General features: G+C 57.8%; 7 protein-coding genes across 7 annotated transcripts; 2 read left to right on the top strand and 5 right to left on the bottom strand.

Annotated features, from left to right (window-relative positions):
* Window positions 1-155: 155 nt before the first annotated feature.
* TRAVEDRAFT_53267 (uncharacterized protein) lies at window positions 156-668 on the bottom strand (the record flags this gene model as incomplete). Its single annotated transcript, XM_008046182.1, has 1 exon — window positions 156-668. The coding sequence occupies one exon, from the start codon at window positions 666-668 to the stop codon at window positions 156-158; it is 513 nt and encodes a 170-aa protein (XP_008044373.1).
* Window positions 669-1,827: 1,159 nt separating this feature from the next.
* TRAVEDRAFT_92102 (uncharacterized protein) lies at window positions 1,828-2,347 on the top strand (the record flags this gene model as incomplete). The annotated part of the gene is made up of 2 exons (XM_008046181.2): window positions 1,828-2,077; window positions 2,133-2,347. Coding segments are annotated over 2 exons (465 nt in total), but the record flags the coding sequence as incomplete, so codon positions are not given.
* Window positions 2,338-4,654, bottom strand: TRAVEDRAFT_75105 (NAD-aldehyde dehydrogenase; the record flags this gene model as incomplete). The annotated part of the gene is made up of 14 exons (XM_008046180.1): window positions 2,338-2,393; window positions 2,451-2,585; window positions 2,644-2,911; window positions 2,970-2,986; window positions 3,037-3,083; window positions 3,138-3,192; window positions 3,247-3,346; window positions 3,403-3,465; window positions 3,519-3,559; window positions 3,614-3,686; window positions 3,739-4,036; window positions 4,095-4,271; window positions 4,328-4,386; window positions 4,448-4,654. 13 exons carry the CDS (start codon window positions 4,652-4,654, stop codon window positions 2,533-2,535), a joined length of 1,458 nt encoding a protein of 485 aa, XP_008044371.1. The 3' UTR covers window positions 2,338-2,393; window positions 2,451-2,532.
* Window positions 4,655-5,161: 507 nt separating this feature from the next.
* Window positions 5,162-7,569, bottom strand: TRAVEDRAFT_53264 (uncharacterized protein; the record flags this gene model as incomplete). Its single annotated transcript, XM_008046179.1, has 7 exons — window positions 5,162-5,407; window positions 5,467-6,271; window positions 6,337-6,590; window positions 6,667-6,847; window positions 6,907-7,038; window positions 7,107-7,369; window positions 7,441-7,569. The coding sequence occupies 7 exons, from the start codon at window positions 7,567-7,569 to the stop codon at window positions 5,162-5,164; spliced, it is 2,010 nt and encodes a 669-aa protein (XP_008044370.1).
* A 2,990-nt stretch (window positions 7,570-10,559) lies between these two features.
* Window positions 10,560-12,174, top strand: TRAVEDRAFT_174911 (uncharacterized protein; the record flags this gene model as incomplete). The annotated part of the gene is made up of 5 exons (XM_008046178.1): window positions 10,560-10,591; window positions 10,662-10,822; window positions 10,964-11,109; window positions 11,164-11,494; window positions 11,558-12,174. Exons 4-5 carry the CDS (start codon window positions 11,200-11,202, stop codon window positions 12,172-12,174), a joined length of 912 nt encoding a protein of 303 aa, XP_008044369.1. The 5' UTR covers window positions 10,560-10,591; window positions 10,662-10,822; window positions 10,964-11,109; window positions 11,164-11,199.
* A 545-nt stretch (window positions 12,175-12,719) lies between these two features.
* TRAVEDRAFT_174906 (uncharacterized protein) lies at window positions 12,720-14,251 on the bottom strand. The gene is made up of 7 exons (XM_008046177.1): window positions 14,040-14,251; window positions 13,923-13,983; window positions 13,405-13,854; window positions 13,227-13,347; window positions 13,128-13,169; window positions 12,977-13,065; window positions 12,720-12,919 (listed from the first exon to the last, which is right to left on the bottom strand). Exons 1-7 carry the CDS (start codon window positions 14,191-14,193, stop codon window positions 12,901-12,903), a joined length of 936 nt encoding a protein of 311 aa, XP_008044368.1. The 5' UTR covers window positions 14,194-14,251; the 3' UTR covers window positions 12,720-12,900.
* Window positions 14,252-14,528: 277 nt separating this feature from the next.
* TRAVEDRAFT_134744 (UDP-galactopyranose mutase) lies at window positions 14,529-16,280 on the bottom strand (the record flags this gene model as incomplete). Its single annotated transcript, XM_008046176.1, has 4 exons — window positions 14,529-14,728; window positions 14,781-15,990; window positions 16,044-16,124; window positions 16,191-16,280. 4 exons carry the CDS (start codon window positions 16,278-16,280, stop codon window positions 14,529-14,531), a joined length of 1,581 nt encoding a protein of 526 aa, XP_008044367.1.
* Between the last annotated feature and the right edge of the window lie 75 nt (window positions 16,281-16,355).

Raw genomic sequence — 16,355 nt, 5'->3', positions numbered from 1 at the left:
ATCATGTATTCCGACGTCTATCAGTGTCAAATGTATACGATTGATTGCTCGATGTACCCAGGACCTTTTTTTTGTCGCCCGTGCTACTACATATTTCACGGATCCGACTGCGGGTTTTATATTCTGAGAATCCAGACCTCGATCCTCTGGGATCCTCACACGCGGATGACCCGCACCCGTACAACCTGTATCCGTGGGTCATGGCACGGGTATTGGCGGGTATATCCGTGAAATGATCCGGACCCGTGTGCAGCCTTATTCTGCGGTGCTTGTGAAACGTCCTCTGGGGGTAATAGCCCAGCATTGCGAAGCCGCTGCTCACGACCTGCATCAATCCGGTCTTGCAAACTGACTAGCACAGCTTCTGCTTGCTGCGCTTCAGCTGACTGGTCGGAGTGCCAGTCACTGAGGTGCGTGTCGATGGTAGTTTGTTCCATCAGCAGTTCTTTGCTGTTGTTGTCACCAGCCACCATTTGGGCTGATCCTGTTATTGCAGCAGCTGGGGTATTCGGCTGCAGGGTGTGCTGGTCCTTGTAGTCTTTGTCGTCCTCAAAGATATTGTCGAGGCCCAGTGCTACCAACGCATTGTTGATGTTGGAGTTGGACTCCTCTTCAGCTTTGCGAACCTGTCGCTGAAGTTCCTTGTACCTGTGCCGAGAATCGCGCATGGCGTCACGTAGCCGCTGCATGTCCTCAGGTCTGAAGGACGTGCCCGTCACTGCTTGTGTGGTGCGGCTGGGAGGCCTCGATAGTCGGCCTTCCTGCGATGGCCCCGTCTGAGCCACGCGACTGTGCAACCATGATCTCGGGCCAGTTGAACCCAGTCGCTCATGTGTTGGAGACCGGGGCGCATTAGTCCCCGGTGGTTGAGTTTGCAACAAGCAAGTGTCATGGATTTGCTGCCAGTTGTCGCCTACAGCCCTGAGAGTGGGACTGTTATCAAGAACAGCAACTGCCGACTGCCAGGACGTGCACCAGGCGGATTGCTCGCACCTGGTTTGGCGGTCGGAGAGTTTCCTTGACAACCACTGGTGGTCATCGTCCTGCCTCGCGATGTATCGCGGGGAGGCACCATCGAGGTTGACGGACCAGCCATGGTGGCACGTACTCTTGATGTTTGTTGAGGGGGTACCACACCTGACGTGGCACGGTCTAGGGGGTTGTGGTGAGGGGAAGAAGGGCGCGTCTGATGCCCTTTGGTGTTGGGGTTCTGCAACTGGTCCGACATTGTTGCTTTATTGGGCAATATTAGGCAGTTTAAGGTTAGAGTTCAGTGGTGATGTGGGATATGTCGAGCCCCAAATCGGGCGAATATCACGGTGAGAGTAAAAAAGTGTAAAACTCACGTATGGGGGGCGCAATCTGTCGCCCCCTTCCTGCAAATACTCTGGTCTGGGCTCTATTGAGGCTCGGCATACTCGTAGGATGGTGGGGCAGTTTAGAAAGGCTGCCCACACCAGGCGCGCAGGCTCCGAATACCCGCACACCGTACACGTCTATTTAATACATTGTTATCTTATCTTTGCCCAGTGCTTATGGCACTGGGCCAGTGGGTGTACGATGCCCGTAACGACCTTGTACTGGGTCATTACAGGTTTCTTGCATCTACCGCATGCTGTGAGCAAGTGCCAAGTGCCATGACCCCATATAATCTCAACTATCCTTGCTTTTCTGTCCATTTAATCTATCAATTAGGAAGGGACTAAAATTCTGAGAACTAACTGACTATTTGATCTTACAGAATGGTCTGCATTACATCAAGTTGCATCTGGTTCAGAGTGGCAGATTTTCCTGATGGACACCTTAACGCCCACACAGTTCTGGACAAATATGGTTGGTGTCATGCACACCACAAACATGTTCCTCCCGCGCCTGCGCACAGGCAGTGCCAAGAAGATCATCCTGCTCTCGGCGGGCATCGTCGCCACGGATGTCACGCTCAGCACGGCTTTCACCGCAAACGCGCCGTACTATGTGTCCAAGGCCGCACTCAACCTCGCCGTCGCAAAGTACGTGTCGGAGCTACGCCCCGAGGACTCCACGTTCCTCGCCATCAGCCACGATCAACCCCGGACTGGTGAACACCGCTGAGACGCCGCATGAGTCGCTCCTTGCTTTTTTGAGGTGGTGAGGAAGGCCGCCGCGAGGGACAGCGACAGCGACGACGGAGGAACTCGTGGGCTTCCAGGCGATAGTCGCGAGCTTCAAGACGTACGCACCGCACTGGGACAGCGTGCCGATCACACCCGAGACGTCTGTGCAGCTCGTGCTGGGCATCGTCGAGCGCGCGATCGTCAAGAACACCGGCGCATTCCTCTCGAACCGTTGCAATCAGACCTTCCTCTAGATAAGACGCACACGGGCTGCTAATGATTTGTTCGTGGTTACATGTTCTGTGGTAGTGCGAGTTAGAAGTTAGGGAGGTGGCGCGGAAGGCGGGCGGGACGTACCACAGTCTACAGTGTGGCACTTCCCCGGCCGTCTAGCAATACAACTGCTTTACCTGCTTTCCATCTCTGCCGCTGCAACTTCTTAAATCTTGATCTTCATGTGCACCGATTTCGCCCGTGTCAGCTGGTCATACCCTGTATACCCCATCGTCAACGCCCTGCCAATAAAGAGACCTCGCACGCAGCGACTCACCGAACTTGCTCAGACTGATCCCCCGCCCGCTGTTCTTGACGCCCGTCCACGCAAGCGCAGGGTCGAGGAAGTCGCAGCGGTTCAGAAACACGGTGCCCGCCTGCAGCTCGTCCGCGAGGCGCAGGAAAGCCTCTTGCGAGTCGGCGTTCGCGTCGGCGTCTGTCCACACCGAGGCGGTGAGACCGTAGGGCGAGTCGTTCATGAGCGCGAGCGCCTCATCGTCCGAGTTAACTTTCTGGATGCCGACGACAGGGCCGAAGGTCTCTTCCTGCCGGGGGAGGAGGATGAGTAGGCGGGTGGGCGATTGGGGCGGGGAAATAGCGTACCATCATGACGTCCATGGCTAGGGAGGGCGTGAATATGGGGAACGCGGGAGAGGGTGGCGGGACGTACTGTGGTTCACGTCGACGAGCACTTGAGGCGCGACGTAGGCAGTTCCGCTGCAATGCCGACCGTAAGTCTAGAGGATAGAGTATGCGGTGCGGCGTACTTACGCTTTTGCGACGGTGAAAAGGTCTTCGGGGATCAGTGCTTTCGCGCCCGCCTCAACTACGAGCGGAATGTCACTACCAATCTCGCACTCAAGTGCTGGTAGTCACTTACTCGCCGATGAGACCTGCTTGCGGATACGCTCTGCGCTGGCGACGCTGACGACCGGGCCGAGGTTCGTCTCCGGCTCTGTGGGATCTCCAAGCTTGTATTTCTGTGCCACGGCGTCAACGACACGCAGCGTTAGAACGAGCACGCGACTGCGCCAACCTTGGTAATCTCGGCAAACCTGGCGACGAAATCGTCGAAGATCGACTCGTGTACGTAGATACGCTGTAGCCAGGATGTTCAGCGCGGATAAACGCGTAGGCCCGGAAAAGACGAACCTCGACCGCACAGCAACTCTGGCCAGAGTTGAACATCGCACCTGAGGGGATGTTTAGCTGTCTGCGCGAGTTGCTGACGCACATGCAGGACTCACCATCTACAAGCTCGCCCACAGTGTAGTCGAGGTTCGCATCCGCCCTGACGTATGCAGGGTCCTTGCCTCCGAGCTACTCGCCGTCAGTCTGCTATCGATCTGTCTGATGACCAGTGCAAACACACCTCCAGGCCAACACCCTTGAAACCGGACGCCTCCGCGGCGGCGATGTCTACCGCACGGCCACCTGCGACGCTTCCCGTGAACGATACAAAGTCGACGAGTGGGTGTTTCACCGCCGCAGACGTAAGCTCTGGGCTGAGATGGATGACCTGCAGCACGTCCCGGGGCACGCCCGCCTTGTGGAACGCGCTCGCGAAACGTTCAGCGGCGAGGGGTGTCTGCGGGGACGGCTTGATGATGACCGAGTTGCCCGCGATGAGCGCAGGGAGGACGGAGTTGATCATGACGAGGAAGGGGTAGCTGCGTGCGGGGAAGGATCAGCGAAGAACCCTTCGGGAAGGCGAGCGGGGGGACGCACTTCCAGGGCGCGACGACGAGGACGACGCCGAGCGGGACGCGTTTGATGTAGCGACGGAAACCGGGCTTGTCCGTGTTGGTGAGCGATACGTCCGCGAGGGAGGACTCTGCGATATTGAGCATGTAGTCGGCGCGGTCGAGCATCCCGCGGACCTCTCCTGGGATTTGTGAAACGGGCCTGAGAGGGGCGCGTCAGCAGCGCGCGCCGCGTAACGAGTGCTCTAAAGTACGTACCGGCCCATCTGTAGCGTGAGTTCGAGCGGGATCTCGTCGCGCATGCTGCCAAACTCCTCCTGCAGAGGCGCGCGGATCAGCATGAAAGCCATACAGGTACTCGGAGCAAGCGGTACGAACCATGAATCCGCGGCCGATCGCGATCCTCTGGCTAAGAGGGAGGCGCGCCCACTTCTCCTGGGCGGCAGCAGCATGTTGGATGGACTTTTCGAGCTGGGATTGAGAGGGGTAGGAGCGGATCACAAGCGGCTGCTGGTTGTGTGGGATGAGAGTTGTCTGGGATGCGGTGTCCGCGTCTTGGGGGATCTGGGTGCCTGCAGTCGACATGATGCTGTCTGAGATGGTGGTAAGTGAGAGAGGAGTGAGAGATCGCACCGAGCGAGCATCCCTCGGAATGACTGGATGCGCGATAAAGTTGAGCCAGGCGAATTCCAGCGATAATGCTAAAGCGTCAATGCGCGTCTAAACGCTAATCTCATCTCTTCGTAGGCGCCCATTACTGGGACGCTGGCCTCCGTCTCGACACCGCGGTGGTTCTTATTCGTTGTTTTTCTAGGCTCACGCTATCGGATTAATGGTCAAGTCATAGAGGGACATCAATTCCATGGTTTTGTCGTTTGTGTAATCGCCCCGTGTCCTCCGCACATCACTTTAAACGAAGCTGGTGTAGACCACCGAGTCCATATGTCCACTCACGCTCTCTGCCGCCTCCGACGAGCCCGTGTATGGTAAGTACCAACGCATGTATAATCACCGCCGAGTCTGAGCTACCGCAGCAGACGAGTTTGTCCTGGATCGCTTCTTCCACGTCTCTCACCCGCTCCAATCATCCTGCTAATCTCCTTGGATCCACAGCTTGCGATCGTCCATCTGTGATCGCGCGGTCCATCGCACGGACGCCAAACCTTCTGGCGTTTGCATGCGCTGGAAGAAGCTGAGCTTGGCTTCCTCGAACCGTCTGTGAAGCTCTTGGGCATGCTCTCGCATCCTTGCCAGGAAGGCGAGGTAGCGCAGGACGCCGTGCTTCTCCGTGAGGTCGAATCTTCGGCGCGCCGTGTTCCGGTCGACGGTATAGCATGCCTGTAGGGCGAAGAAAACGTCAATGTAGGAACGTCTGTAGCCGCGTGAATGATACGTACCTTGTCTTCGGATGAGTACCACGTTACGGACGGAATCCCATACGGGCCGCAGATCGACAAGCCATAAACAGGAAAATCCGTCACGCCAAGTACAGCGAGGAACCGTACGGCACCAACAGAAGCCAGACGCAGCCGATTTCGTGTCGCATTGTCCAGGGATACGCCAGCGGTTTGGTACGCGCTGAGCAAGACTGGTAGACAGAGGGGTGTCGATTCGAGGTGATCAGCATGTGGGATGTCGGAGTGGGCGGGGAGAGGGGGTGACTCCGAGTCGGAATCTCCTTGAAGCGATATGTTCCACGGCTCGACGAATGGAAGCGTGCCTAGTACAACCTGAGCCGCTGGGTGGCCTATGGCGCTGCACAGCTCATCGCCGAAGTGACCTAGCACCACAACAACCGCGTCATCGATCGGGCCACTAAGGGGATAGCGCAGCAGGCGGCTTTTCATCTTCTCGGTCGAGATTGACCTTGCCGTCCGGATGTCTGCAGCATTCCACAAGTCGAGAAGACGATCGCCGTCCAAGATCTTGGTATACGTTATGTCGAGTGCGTGCTCAACGTGGTTGAAGGGATGCCGCATCTCTATCAGTTCAGCAAGAGTCCATTGCCCAGTCGGGTGGTCAGATCCCATGGCTGCCTTGTCAGCGGAGGTACGTGTGCGATGAGTTGACATGAGTCGGAGAGTGCTTTCAGAGTCGTGCGGGATGATACGTAGATCCTCGTCTTGCGGGTCGAAGTCTGCTGGGGTTTGAAGGATCTCATCATACTCTGTACAGCGTGGATACTCCACGGTGAGCGTATCACTGGTGATGAACGCGGCCAAGGGTCGATCATTTGACGTTAGATCATTCTGAAGCGCTCAACTCACCAGTACACGATCAAACCCGGGTCCATGCTACCGGGAGTAGTTAGGCGTAGCTCCGAGAACCAGAGCCAGGACGCAGCCATCCGCCAGGGCTTGTAGGTATCAGGCACCAGAGAGCACTCTGTCAAGCGCATTGCCTCCACTACTCCGCAAACTTGTATTGCCAAAGTGGAAGCTCCAGAGCGATGTTCAAAGTGGGATGACGGTAGTGTAGATGATGTGCCGTTGCTCGCCGGAAGGGAAGACCTTGGGGATGCCTGTAGATACAAAGATGCACAATCAGTATGCACATCTATTGACTCAGAAGCGTAAGTGGTACTTGGCTCGGCGTACCTCTGCATATCTTGGAAGCCCGTAAAATATGTCATAAAACGTGTCGAGGACGTTGGCAAAATCCTTGTGACTTTGGCAATTTCGAAGCATCCCCATTGTGTAAACATGGTGATCGTATGACCACTCGGCGATACCAGGATATTGGAGATCAAACACGTCGCCCAGATTCGCTTCGAGTATCCTGCATAGGTAGTGTATAAACGAGGTGTGACAACTAGCAACGACAGCTCTGGCACTGACCATTGATTCGGGTTCGATGGCCACGTCATGACCAGCCCTGCGGCAGGCATTCCTGTGGAATCGGGCTGTTGATGTCGCTGGTGCATGATCTGCATGGATGTGATATCGTGTCCACACTTGCTGGGCTCCTGGCTGATTAACGCAAGCCCGTGGTCGTAATCAGGATAAAATGACGGAAATGAAAAAAAAAAAATACTAACAGGTCTGAGGGCCGCACTTGGGCAGCCCATGTTGTGACCTTGGTATAAAGTCGATCACCGCAATGGTTTGAACGCAGGGAGGACGACTTTATCTTGTCCGTGTGAGGCAGATCAGTGACGGGCAGGCTGGACGCAATCTGTCCGCCATAACGGCAGACCTGTGATACGAATCTCATGAAGGCAGAGATATGGTGGTGTGAGCGCAGGTCGAAACCCTCCGTGGCTGTCTCTAAGTCGACGCCTTCAGTAACTGGTAGGCGGACCTGGTATCATCACCGATAGTAGTGAGCATATGCAGGGTCGACAGAGGATCTATCCTGTACAAAAGGCTTACCCTTATGTGCCGGCTCCCGGAGTCATCCTCCCATCCAACAAAGATACGGCATGTTTCATTTGCTGTGGAATACGCGATGCCGGTCACAATGACGCCCTCGCAGTGAAGCACAGTAGAGTTATGCTCCATGGCAGCTGCCAGCGCAGGAATGATCGTATCTTCATCGACAGCACATACGAGTATTATCAGGGACGAAGGGCTCTGGAACGGACATGTGCTGAGGGATGCGGTGTCCGAGGAATGTGGAGATAGCTCAGCCTCTCTTTCTACAACACAAGGCTTGAAGTCAACAATCTGGGATTTGGAGAACTCGGGGACACGTGCTTACGAGTACAGTTGCTGTCCGCATTATCCAGCAGGCTTCGAGTAGCATATGACTCTTCGGTATCACCGTCGTCATGGCTGTCAGGCTGTTCCTGCAGTGGGTCGGATGCAAGGGAGTGGCTGTCATTAGGTATCAAACTGAGCTGTTGGCATTTGCGGTCACCAAACAAGGTCGGCAAAGAGTTTTCGAACCGTCCACCATTGCCGTCCAACTCATCATACATGACATAATCATACCAGATTGGTTCCGGTAGTGTACCTTGACGAGTCGGATGTAGGTTCAACATTTCGGCACCTGGGGATATAAAATTCTTGGTTAGCTCCGTTCATGGGCGCAATTAATTGCAGGAACCCTTGTCGGTTTAGAGCACGTACTAGCTGAAAATGCTCCGGTGGGCACGGAAATACTAACAAGTTGTGATGCTGATATAGTCACCTCGTTCTCTGATTCAGGGTAGTTCACCGGGTCAGGAGTCGCCGTTTTCGGACTGTCAAAACACAAGACGAGACGTTTATGGCCAAAATTTGGGAGGTTGAATCTAGAAAATCAGCGGTGATCAGGATCAGCTGGGAGACGGAGTTAATGTGTGGATTGATTCCGAGGCGAAAATGGACGATGACTGCTTGCTGGGCAGGATAGGCACCGGTCAAGGTGAAAACTTATCAACTCACCGTACAGTAGCATCTGGTAGTACTAGCCTTGCCAGCGCCACTATGATAGAGGTCCATTCAACGCCATATCTTCCTGATCCTTGACCCGATGACTGTCCACAAGCCTTGTAAACAAGAATATCTCGAATGAGCTCTTCAAGTCCTGATTCGAAGGTGGCGCCAGCAGAATGCACGTAGGGAGCGAGACTCGGACAGTGGCCCCCCAGCCTTAGTGCCGGTTCGCCCAAAAGTTGCACGGAAGGTTCAAATTCAGAGCTCTGGGGTGTAGCAGTTGGGGAAAGAGCAACCGTATAAGATCGCGGGTACCTGCTGACTTCAGAGTGCATGCCTGTGAGTGCGAGGGAATAACCGATACGCTGCAGAGCACCAACATCGTTCAAAGGCGCTCGACCAAATCCCGTTTGGAATGTCCTAGTATTGAAACTCCGCTGTGGCTGCTACATCCTGCTACATCCTCGCGATGGTCAACGTCCCACCCGGGTCACGGCTGCACGTACCCATTGGTATCTCATCTCACATGCACCGCCAATGGACCTGAATACCTGACATGGTACAACGGGGTACACATGGGTATGGACGCGCCCCTACGCTGGCAAGCGCTTGCTCGCCCCGGTCGTGAACGACTCGCCCTACCGTAGCCTGACCGCATCGGTCTGGACGGACGCCGACGCGCACCCGGAGTCCCAAGTAGCATTCCTGCGCCTCGCAGACGAGCTTCAGGCGGGCACCGTGTTTTTGAATCGCTGCGACTTCCTCGACCCGGCGCTCGCGTGGACGGGCGTGAAGAACAGCGCGCGGGGGATCAGTCTGAGCAACTTTGCGGTGAGTCGCTGCATGCGAGGTCTCTCAATTGGAAGGGCATTAACGATGTGGTATACAGGGTATAACCAGCTGACGCGGACGAATTCGATGCTCATGAAGATCAAGATCTAATATGTTGCAGCGACAGACCCACTGGGGCGGGGTATCCAGAGACGGAAAGCAGGTAAGGCAGATGCATTGCTATCTGAGACGGCCCGGGAAGTCCCACAATATAGACTGTAGTACGTCCCGCCCTCCTTCCGCGCCACCTCCATAACTTTTAACTCGCAAGACCACAGAACATGTAACCACGGAAAAATCAATATCAGCCCGTGTGCGTCCTGTCTAGAGGAAGGTCTGGTTGCCCCAGTGCGAGAGGAACGCGCCGGTATCCTTGACGGTCGCGCGCTCGACGATGCCCAGCACGAGCCGCGCAGACGTCTCAGGCGTGATCGGCGCGCCGTCCCAGTGCGGCGCGTACGTCTTGAAGCTCGCGACCATGGCCTGGAAGCCCGCGAGTTCCTCCGCCGTCGCTGTCACCGCCCGTCGCGTCAACATCCCTCCTGACCCGCAGAAAAATAACGAGGAGCGACTCACGCGGCTTCTCAGCGGTGTTCATGAGCCCGGGGCTGATCGCAAGGAACGTGAATCCCTCCGGGCGCAGCTCCGCCGCGTACTTGGCGACGGCGAGGTTGAGCGCGGCCTTGGACACACAGTACGGCGCGCTCGCGGTGAAAGCCGCGCCGAGCGAGACGTCCGTGGCGGCGATGCCCGTCGAGAGCGAGATGACCTTCTTGGCGGCGCCCGCACGCAGGAGCGGGAGGAACGCGTTCGTGGTGTGCACGACGCCGACGACGTTAGTTCGGAACTGCATGCGGGGAGAGGTCAAGGGTCAGTCCCGCGACGAAGGCAGACGTGCGAGGGGAGGTGCGTACCTGGTCGACGAGGTCATCCTCGAGGAGCTTATCGTCCTTGCTATCCGCGCGTATTTCTAGATAAGCCCACCGCAAGCGAAGCCCCTGCTACGGGAAAATACGCACTAGGTGCTCAGTGTGAGCTGCCAGCGCTCGGTGCCCACGGCAGCCGCGTTGTTGATGAGCACATCGAGCCCACCGCCGGTCGCCCTCGCCACCTCCGCCGCAGCGGCCTGCCGTCCTCGTTAGCCAACGAACGATCGCAAGCTGGCAAAGGGGGAGAGGGCTTGCCTTAAGGGACTGCACGTCCGTGATGTCGGCGGTGACGGCGTGCAGGTTCGTGCGGGTCTGCTGCAGCGCGAGGAGCTTGGGCGCGTTCTGCGGGTTGCGCGCGAGGGCGAACACGGTGTTCTTAGGGTCTGCGCTCTGGCGGGGCGGAGGTGCGTGAGCCCCTTCATACAACGCGCAATGGATATGGCGCGTACGAGCTGGTTGACGAACTCGAGCTAGCGGGCGAAAGTTCAGCGGTCAGTGACAGTCATGCAGGAAGACGTGAAGAGACAAGGGACGCACGCCGAGGCCGCGCGAAGCTCCAGTGACGACGTAGGAAGGCATGTCGACGAGATGTAGCGTGGGTTGTGAGTAAAAGTGAGAGGTGTTGTCAAGTGCAAGTACGTCCAACAGCGGAAGATGTTCTGTCTTCAACTCCGTCTCCCCGTCCACCCTTTATACCCCTTCTTCCTCCCTGATGCTCCCTAATTGAAATGGTCCGCTAACTCTCGACGCCCGCCCACCGCTGGTACGTACCGTAGGCGCTGCGCACGAACGTACTCGCATACCATATGTGGCATCTCCGGTGGCCGGATTTTGTCAGGCGGTGTCAGCCCTGACAAAGGCGGGCGATTCCGACCGTGCGGAATAGCGCTACATGGTACGTATGGGGCTGAAGAAGGCGACGGTGAGGGTGCTGTGGTCGTCGTCCGTTGGCTCTCGCTCAGTAGCCCATACTTAGTAGGCGGACGCTTCCGGGCGTCTGCTGTGAACGACGATGTCCAAAGTCATGCGCGTGCCGAAGCTTTCGGACCTCCCCGCCGCCAAGTTGCCAGGCAGAACGCCCAGATCGACCTTCGTCTCGACGCCTACGACACATCCATACCACAGCTTCTTCGCTGCCGTCTCCAACACCGGCGTGCAAAAGTGGCGTGCCAAGGAAACCGACGAATCGGAGAAGGTTGCAGACCACTGTCTTGTCCGCGCAACCACGACGGAGCATCATGATGTTCAGCCGCTGCATCGACTAACGGGAGAGGCCTTCGTGCGTGCTTGGATGCAATGCGTGCAAGGTGCGTCGCGGGATGGGCTTGCTCGTGTACAGCTCGTAAAGGCAGCGCTGACCACCCGTACAGCACACTATCTCAACTGGCTCAACGGCGTCCACCACAAAGACCTAAGCCTGAACAGCCTCACGTACCGCGTTCAGGACGGCGCCGTCTGCGGCGTGCTCAACGACTGGTACCTCACCGTCGATACTCCAACGCCCCAGACGTTGCCCTTCATGGCCGTCGACCTGCTGTGTGAAGAGGCCTGCCGCGGCGAGGTCCGCCACCTCTATCGCCACGACCTCGAGGCATTCCTCTGGATCTTCGTGTGGGTGCTGTGTTGCTACAAGGATGGGAAGGAGATTAGTCCCTTGCCGGAAACCTATCGTCTTTGGACTTTGGGCGACACGACGGTGTGCCAGGCGAGCAAACGCGATCTTCTTATGCGTCGCTTTATACGCGACGACGGCCCGACCGCATCGTGGACTGCCGAAGCTGTGCTCGCACTCCACATCCTCAGTTACCTCTTCGACGCTCAGCTCGCCCGCGACAAGATTGGGACATATCAGTGGCCTCTTGAACGTTCGGGCCCAGTGGAGGAAGCGGACGAGCCGGAGAAGGTCTGGGCGGAGTTCTGCGCGAGGGTTAGTACGGGGCACCCCGCCATTAGCTACATTCCCGAGATTCCTAGTAGTGACAATTGAACGGAGCGACTTGTTACGAGCACCGACACTGGCACACGCCTTAAGCAGCGCTCTACACAGACCATACATTTGGAATCCTAAGTGTCCGAACTTTTCACGAAATATGTTGTATACTATATCGCTGTCTTAACCTGGAGCAAGGCTGAAATGTGCGGAGATACTTCACTCTGTCTCTCACACCTCCGAGTCGCAGTCTGCCGCCTCGAGGGCCACGGGCGATGGGGAAGCGGTGTGCAAAGGCGAGCGTTTCTGATAACGAAGCTCTAGCCGCACCTTGATCGTCTGCATATGGTCTGGCTCAACGTCGAGCGTCGGCGCTGCATGCGCAACATAGGCATATTGACTTTGTGCGGGACGTACGAAATCTGTGCGTTAAGAACCGTAATAGAGTTCACTAGCTGTGGGGAATTCTCACTGATTGGCTGACAGAGCTGACGGACTGCGCAGCGTCTTGCAGGTTGCGTATTTGACATTGGGAGCGGTTCACGTCGTCAAGATCGACGCAGCATGCGGCGATCCTCGAGGCACAGCCACACAGAAACGCAGGAGGTGCAAAAATTCATCGCATCGAGGATCCAGAACTATAAGGTGGAATACATAGGTGAGTTCGTGTAGACGGCGTGTCATCGTTATCAGTCGGGCGGTATAGCCGGGCGGGAGCGGGAACGAAGCAGTACAGCGAGAAGGGTCCATTATAAGCTGCTCCAAGTATACACAGGCAATCACTCAGTGGTCGCGGGTCTTCCTACCAGACGCGCGGTCAGCGAACGCGGGAGGAGGATGGAGAAAGAAGGGGGTGCACCTGTACTCGCCCTCTGCTGCGACGCTCAGCTCCTCGATCTCGCCTTGGACGCTCGAGAGCGCCTCGGCCGCGGTCGCGTAGAACATGAGCTGCAGTACACGATTTAGCGCCGGTTGTATGCTGGACGGTAGAAGCAGAATCATGTGCTTACCTGCGCCTTTGCAAGCTCGTTCAGGTCCTTCAGAGGTTCAGGCTGTGGACACTGTAAGAGCACGACTCATGAGTATATGGAGAGACGGCGTTGGCTCACGTTGTCAAGGACGGTCTTCATGAGGGTGATCGCAACCTCGGTCTTCTGCACGAGGTCGTCCTCCGCGTTCTCAACCTCGAGCCGAGCCGCCTCCTGCTTAGCGGGGCCCGCAGTCTTCAAGCTGTTACGAGCGCCATCAACACGTCGACCTCGGTCAAATCATCCGCACAAGGCTCACGTCTGCTTCGCCGCATCGAGCTCAAGCCGGCTCACACGAACCGCCTGGCGCGCCTTCATCGCGACGTTGATGCTCGTCGAGAGCGTCGTCTGCCACGGCTGGAGGAAGCGCTCGCGGACGGTAGCGTCCTGCTCGACGCGCGCGTCCGCGATCTTCTCCCACGCGCCCGCGTACACCTGCAGGCCCTTGCCCAGCTTGTCGTCTCCGGCGCCCGACACGGTCTGCACGGCCGTCGCCGCGTTCGTCGCCGCGCGCCCGAACGCGTGCGGGAGCGTCTTGTGCTGCGGGGCGTTCGGCTGGGCGGGCTCGGGCGCGGGCAGCGCCGTGCCCTTCAGGTTCGCGGCGGCGAAGTTGGTGATGCCGTGCCCGATGGTCGTGCCGAGCTCGGTGAGCGACTCCTGGATCTGCGTTGGGTAGTCGTACGTCTCGGACTCGTACACCTTCGTGACTCTGGGCGTGGGCCGCCAGGCGCATCAGAGGGCTGAATGGAGAGCTGAATCAAACGGGTGCGTGCGTACTTCAAGAGCGCGAGGTGGGCGGCACGGAGGGCGTCGACGCGGGCCTCGAGGTCCTTGTACTCTGCGGGGGAATGGCTCGGCCGCTGCTGGCAGCTGCGCGTACGGCTGGCGACGTACCCTGCGGAAGCTCAGTTATCTCGTCCGGGGCGACCTGGCCGAGGCGCTCCCTGGTGGCCTGCACACTGGATTGGAAGCCCTTGGCGAACTTGTTGGCGGACTGGCCGATGTTGAGGCCTGCGAGGCCCGACGAGAGTTTGTTCCATCCGTCCATGCTGGCGTACAAGAGAGAAAGAGAGGACGTTTGCGGATGAGTGGAAGTGGGAAGAGAGAGGAGGTGAGCGAGTCCGAGCTGCGTATGTCGCAGCCCAGCCTGTACTGCAGTGTCCGGGGGCCTGCACCCATCCGTCGGCACAGGCTGGCCGGCACTCGACGACGACCAGGCGAGCTCACTACAAATGAACGAACGGGCAACAAGAATCGTACAGTATAATTACCAGCAGGACATATGTCGTATATACAAGTGCATGCTCAGACAGTAGCATCATTTACACCATATTCCACAACACAGCTCATAAAGTATGATCAGAATCACATGCAGTACTAGTCCTAATATCGTGAAAGCACTTGGTGCTGTTCATACTCACTGCCCTCCTCCCCGATCTCTGCGAGGCCAGTGTCAGGTAGAAGATGCACAAGGCGGCGCTCGTCGTTGACACGACTGTTCACGAAATCGGGGTCGTCGAGCGTCACCTCCGCAGTCCCGTAGACGATGTTGTCCACAGCCTCGACACCCAGCATGAACGAGTCTACGCATCCCGTCAGTCACCACATCCACACGGCCGCACACAACAAACTCACGGTCCTGGTTCCCCACCTCGTACTTCCACGACCCGAAGCGTCCCCTGGACCATATACCTCGCGCCTGGAGCTCCGGCAGTATGCTCTCCAAGAGGTCGTCGCGCTCTAGCGACGGCACGGGGTAGCCGTGCTCGAACTTGCGGTGGTACGTGGACACGACCTCGTCCGACGGCCTGAGCATCCCGGTGTCCACCAGGCCCCGTATGCAGTCTCCGACCAGGCTCTCCTCGTCCACAGGCTTCATCGGCGACTGCGACACCTCGACCATGAGCGACCAGTACGGGCCCTCCCTCGCCTCGGACGCGCCCCGTTCACCGCCCGCGGTGCACAGCGTAGGTAGTCTGGTCGAGGCAGCAGGCGTGTTGTGCGGGGAGTAGTTGGAGAAGACGGTGGCGCGGTAGAACGGACAGATGTCCTCGGGAAAGTACAGCCAGCACTTTGCGCCGATGTGTGCGGGGCGCGCGCCGCGGATCCCTACACCGACGACGTGCGTGGTGCAGTGTATCAGCCGTTGACTGAGGCCCGAAAGTTCTTCGTCACCTAGCGCCTCGCAGAGCCCGTCGAGGGGCATGGTGGAGACCACTTTCCCATACCTGATCGACCTGCCGTCCTTCAGGCGAACCCTGTGCGCCGCAGCGTCCACCCCGACGACAGTAGACCCCTCTCCAAAGCGCATATTCGCCGCAGGAAGAGTATCCGCCACCGCACTCCAGATACCCCCAGTCCCACCGCGTGCCGGAAACCGAAACGTCGCATTCGGCCCCCAGCCCGCCTCAGTCCTGCCCAGGACGATATTCCGCGTAACAGCCTTGATGTCCGGAACCGCGACGCGCTCGCCCAGCCACCGGCACTGCATGAGCGTCGCGGGCACGCCCCAGACCTTGAAGTTGTACGGGCGCATGAAGAGGTCCGCGACGCCCACGCCCATTGTGCGCACGATCCACTCGTCGAAGGTCTGCGGCGGGTCGCTTAGCAGCGTCGAGGACGAGAGCGCGGCGTCCAGCATGCCGTGCAGGCAGCGGACCTGGTCCTCTGGGGGGAGCACCGCGATGTTGTTCTGGAAGGGGTACGGGACCCAGACGTCCTTGCAGCGGACGTGGGAGATGCGCTGGTGGGTGTGCCAATCCGACGCGTGGGGGAAGGCCTCGTTGAGACAGTCGTCGAAGTAGGCGTAGTGAGAGAAGATGACGTGCCCACCGACATCGAAGAGCTGCCGGTGGGGTTCAGTGATTTGCGGACGTGCGATGAGACAGACAGGCTCACGAAGCCCTCCGGGGTGACGTCGGTTGAGGCGAGACCGCCGGGTTTCTCGCTCGAATCGAGGATCAACCAAGAAGGACCACCCTATGGCAGAGACAACAATGAGTTAGACGACCTTTCTACGAAACAGGACCATTGAAGAGGGCGTACGATCTGGTTAAGACGCTTAGCAGCGCCAAGGCCGGTCGGGCCAGCGCCAATTATGAGAACGTCAACGTGAGGATCGGCTGGAGGAGGCATATAGTCCGTAGTTGGACCGCAGTCGGTTTTTCATCCCTCTTGAAGGCGTAGAAAAGGTATGACGGGAGCGGGCGG

Source organism: Trametes versicolor (assembly GCF_000271585.1).
Source record: "Trametes versicolor FP-101664 SS1 unplaced genomic scaffold TRAVEscaffold_13, whole genome shotgun sequence".
NCBI classification, from domain to species: Eukaryota; Fungi; Basidiomycota; class Agaricomycetes; order Polyporales; family Polyporaceae; genus Trametes; species Trametes versicolor.
Note: the sequence above shows the minus strand (reverse complement) of the source record. Positions and strands in the feature narration are given on the sequence as shown.

Excerpts from the sequence above, each read along its gene's own strand:
- TRAVEDRAFT_174906 (XM_008046177.1), bottom strand. The coding sequence starts at position 14,193 with ATGGACGGATGGAACAAACTCTCGTCGGGCCTCGCAGGCCTCAACATC. Across the intron at positions 13,348-13,404 it reads CTCGATGCGGCGAAGCAGAC|CTTGAAGACTGCGGGCCCCG; the intron begins GTGAGCCTTGTG and ends CGCTCGTAACAG. Across the intron at positions 13,066-13,127 it reads ACGAGCTTGCAAAGGCGCAG|CTCATGTTCTACGCGACCGC; the intron begins GTAAGCACATGA and ends CGTGTACTGCAG.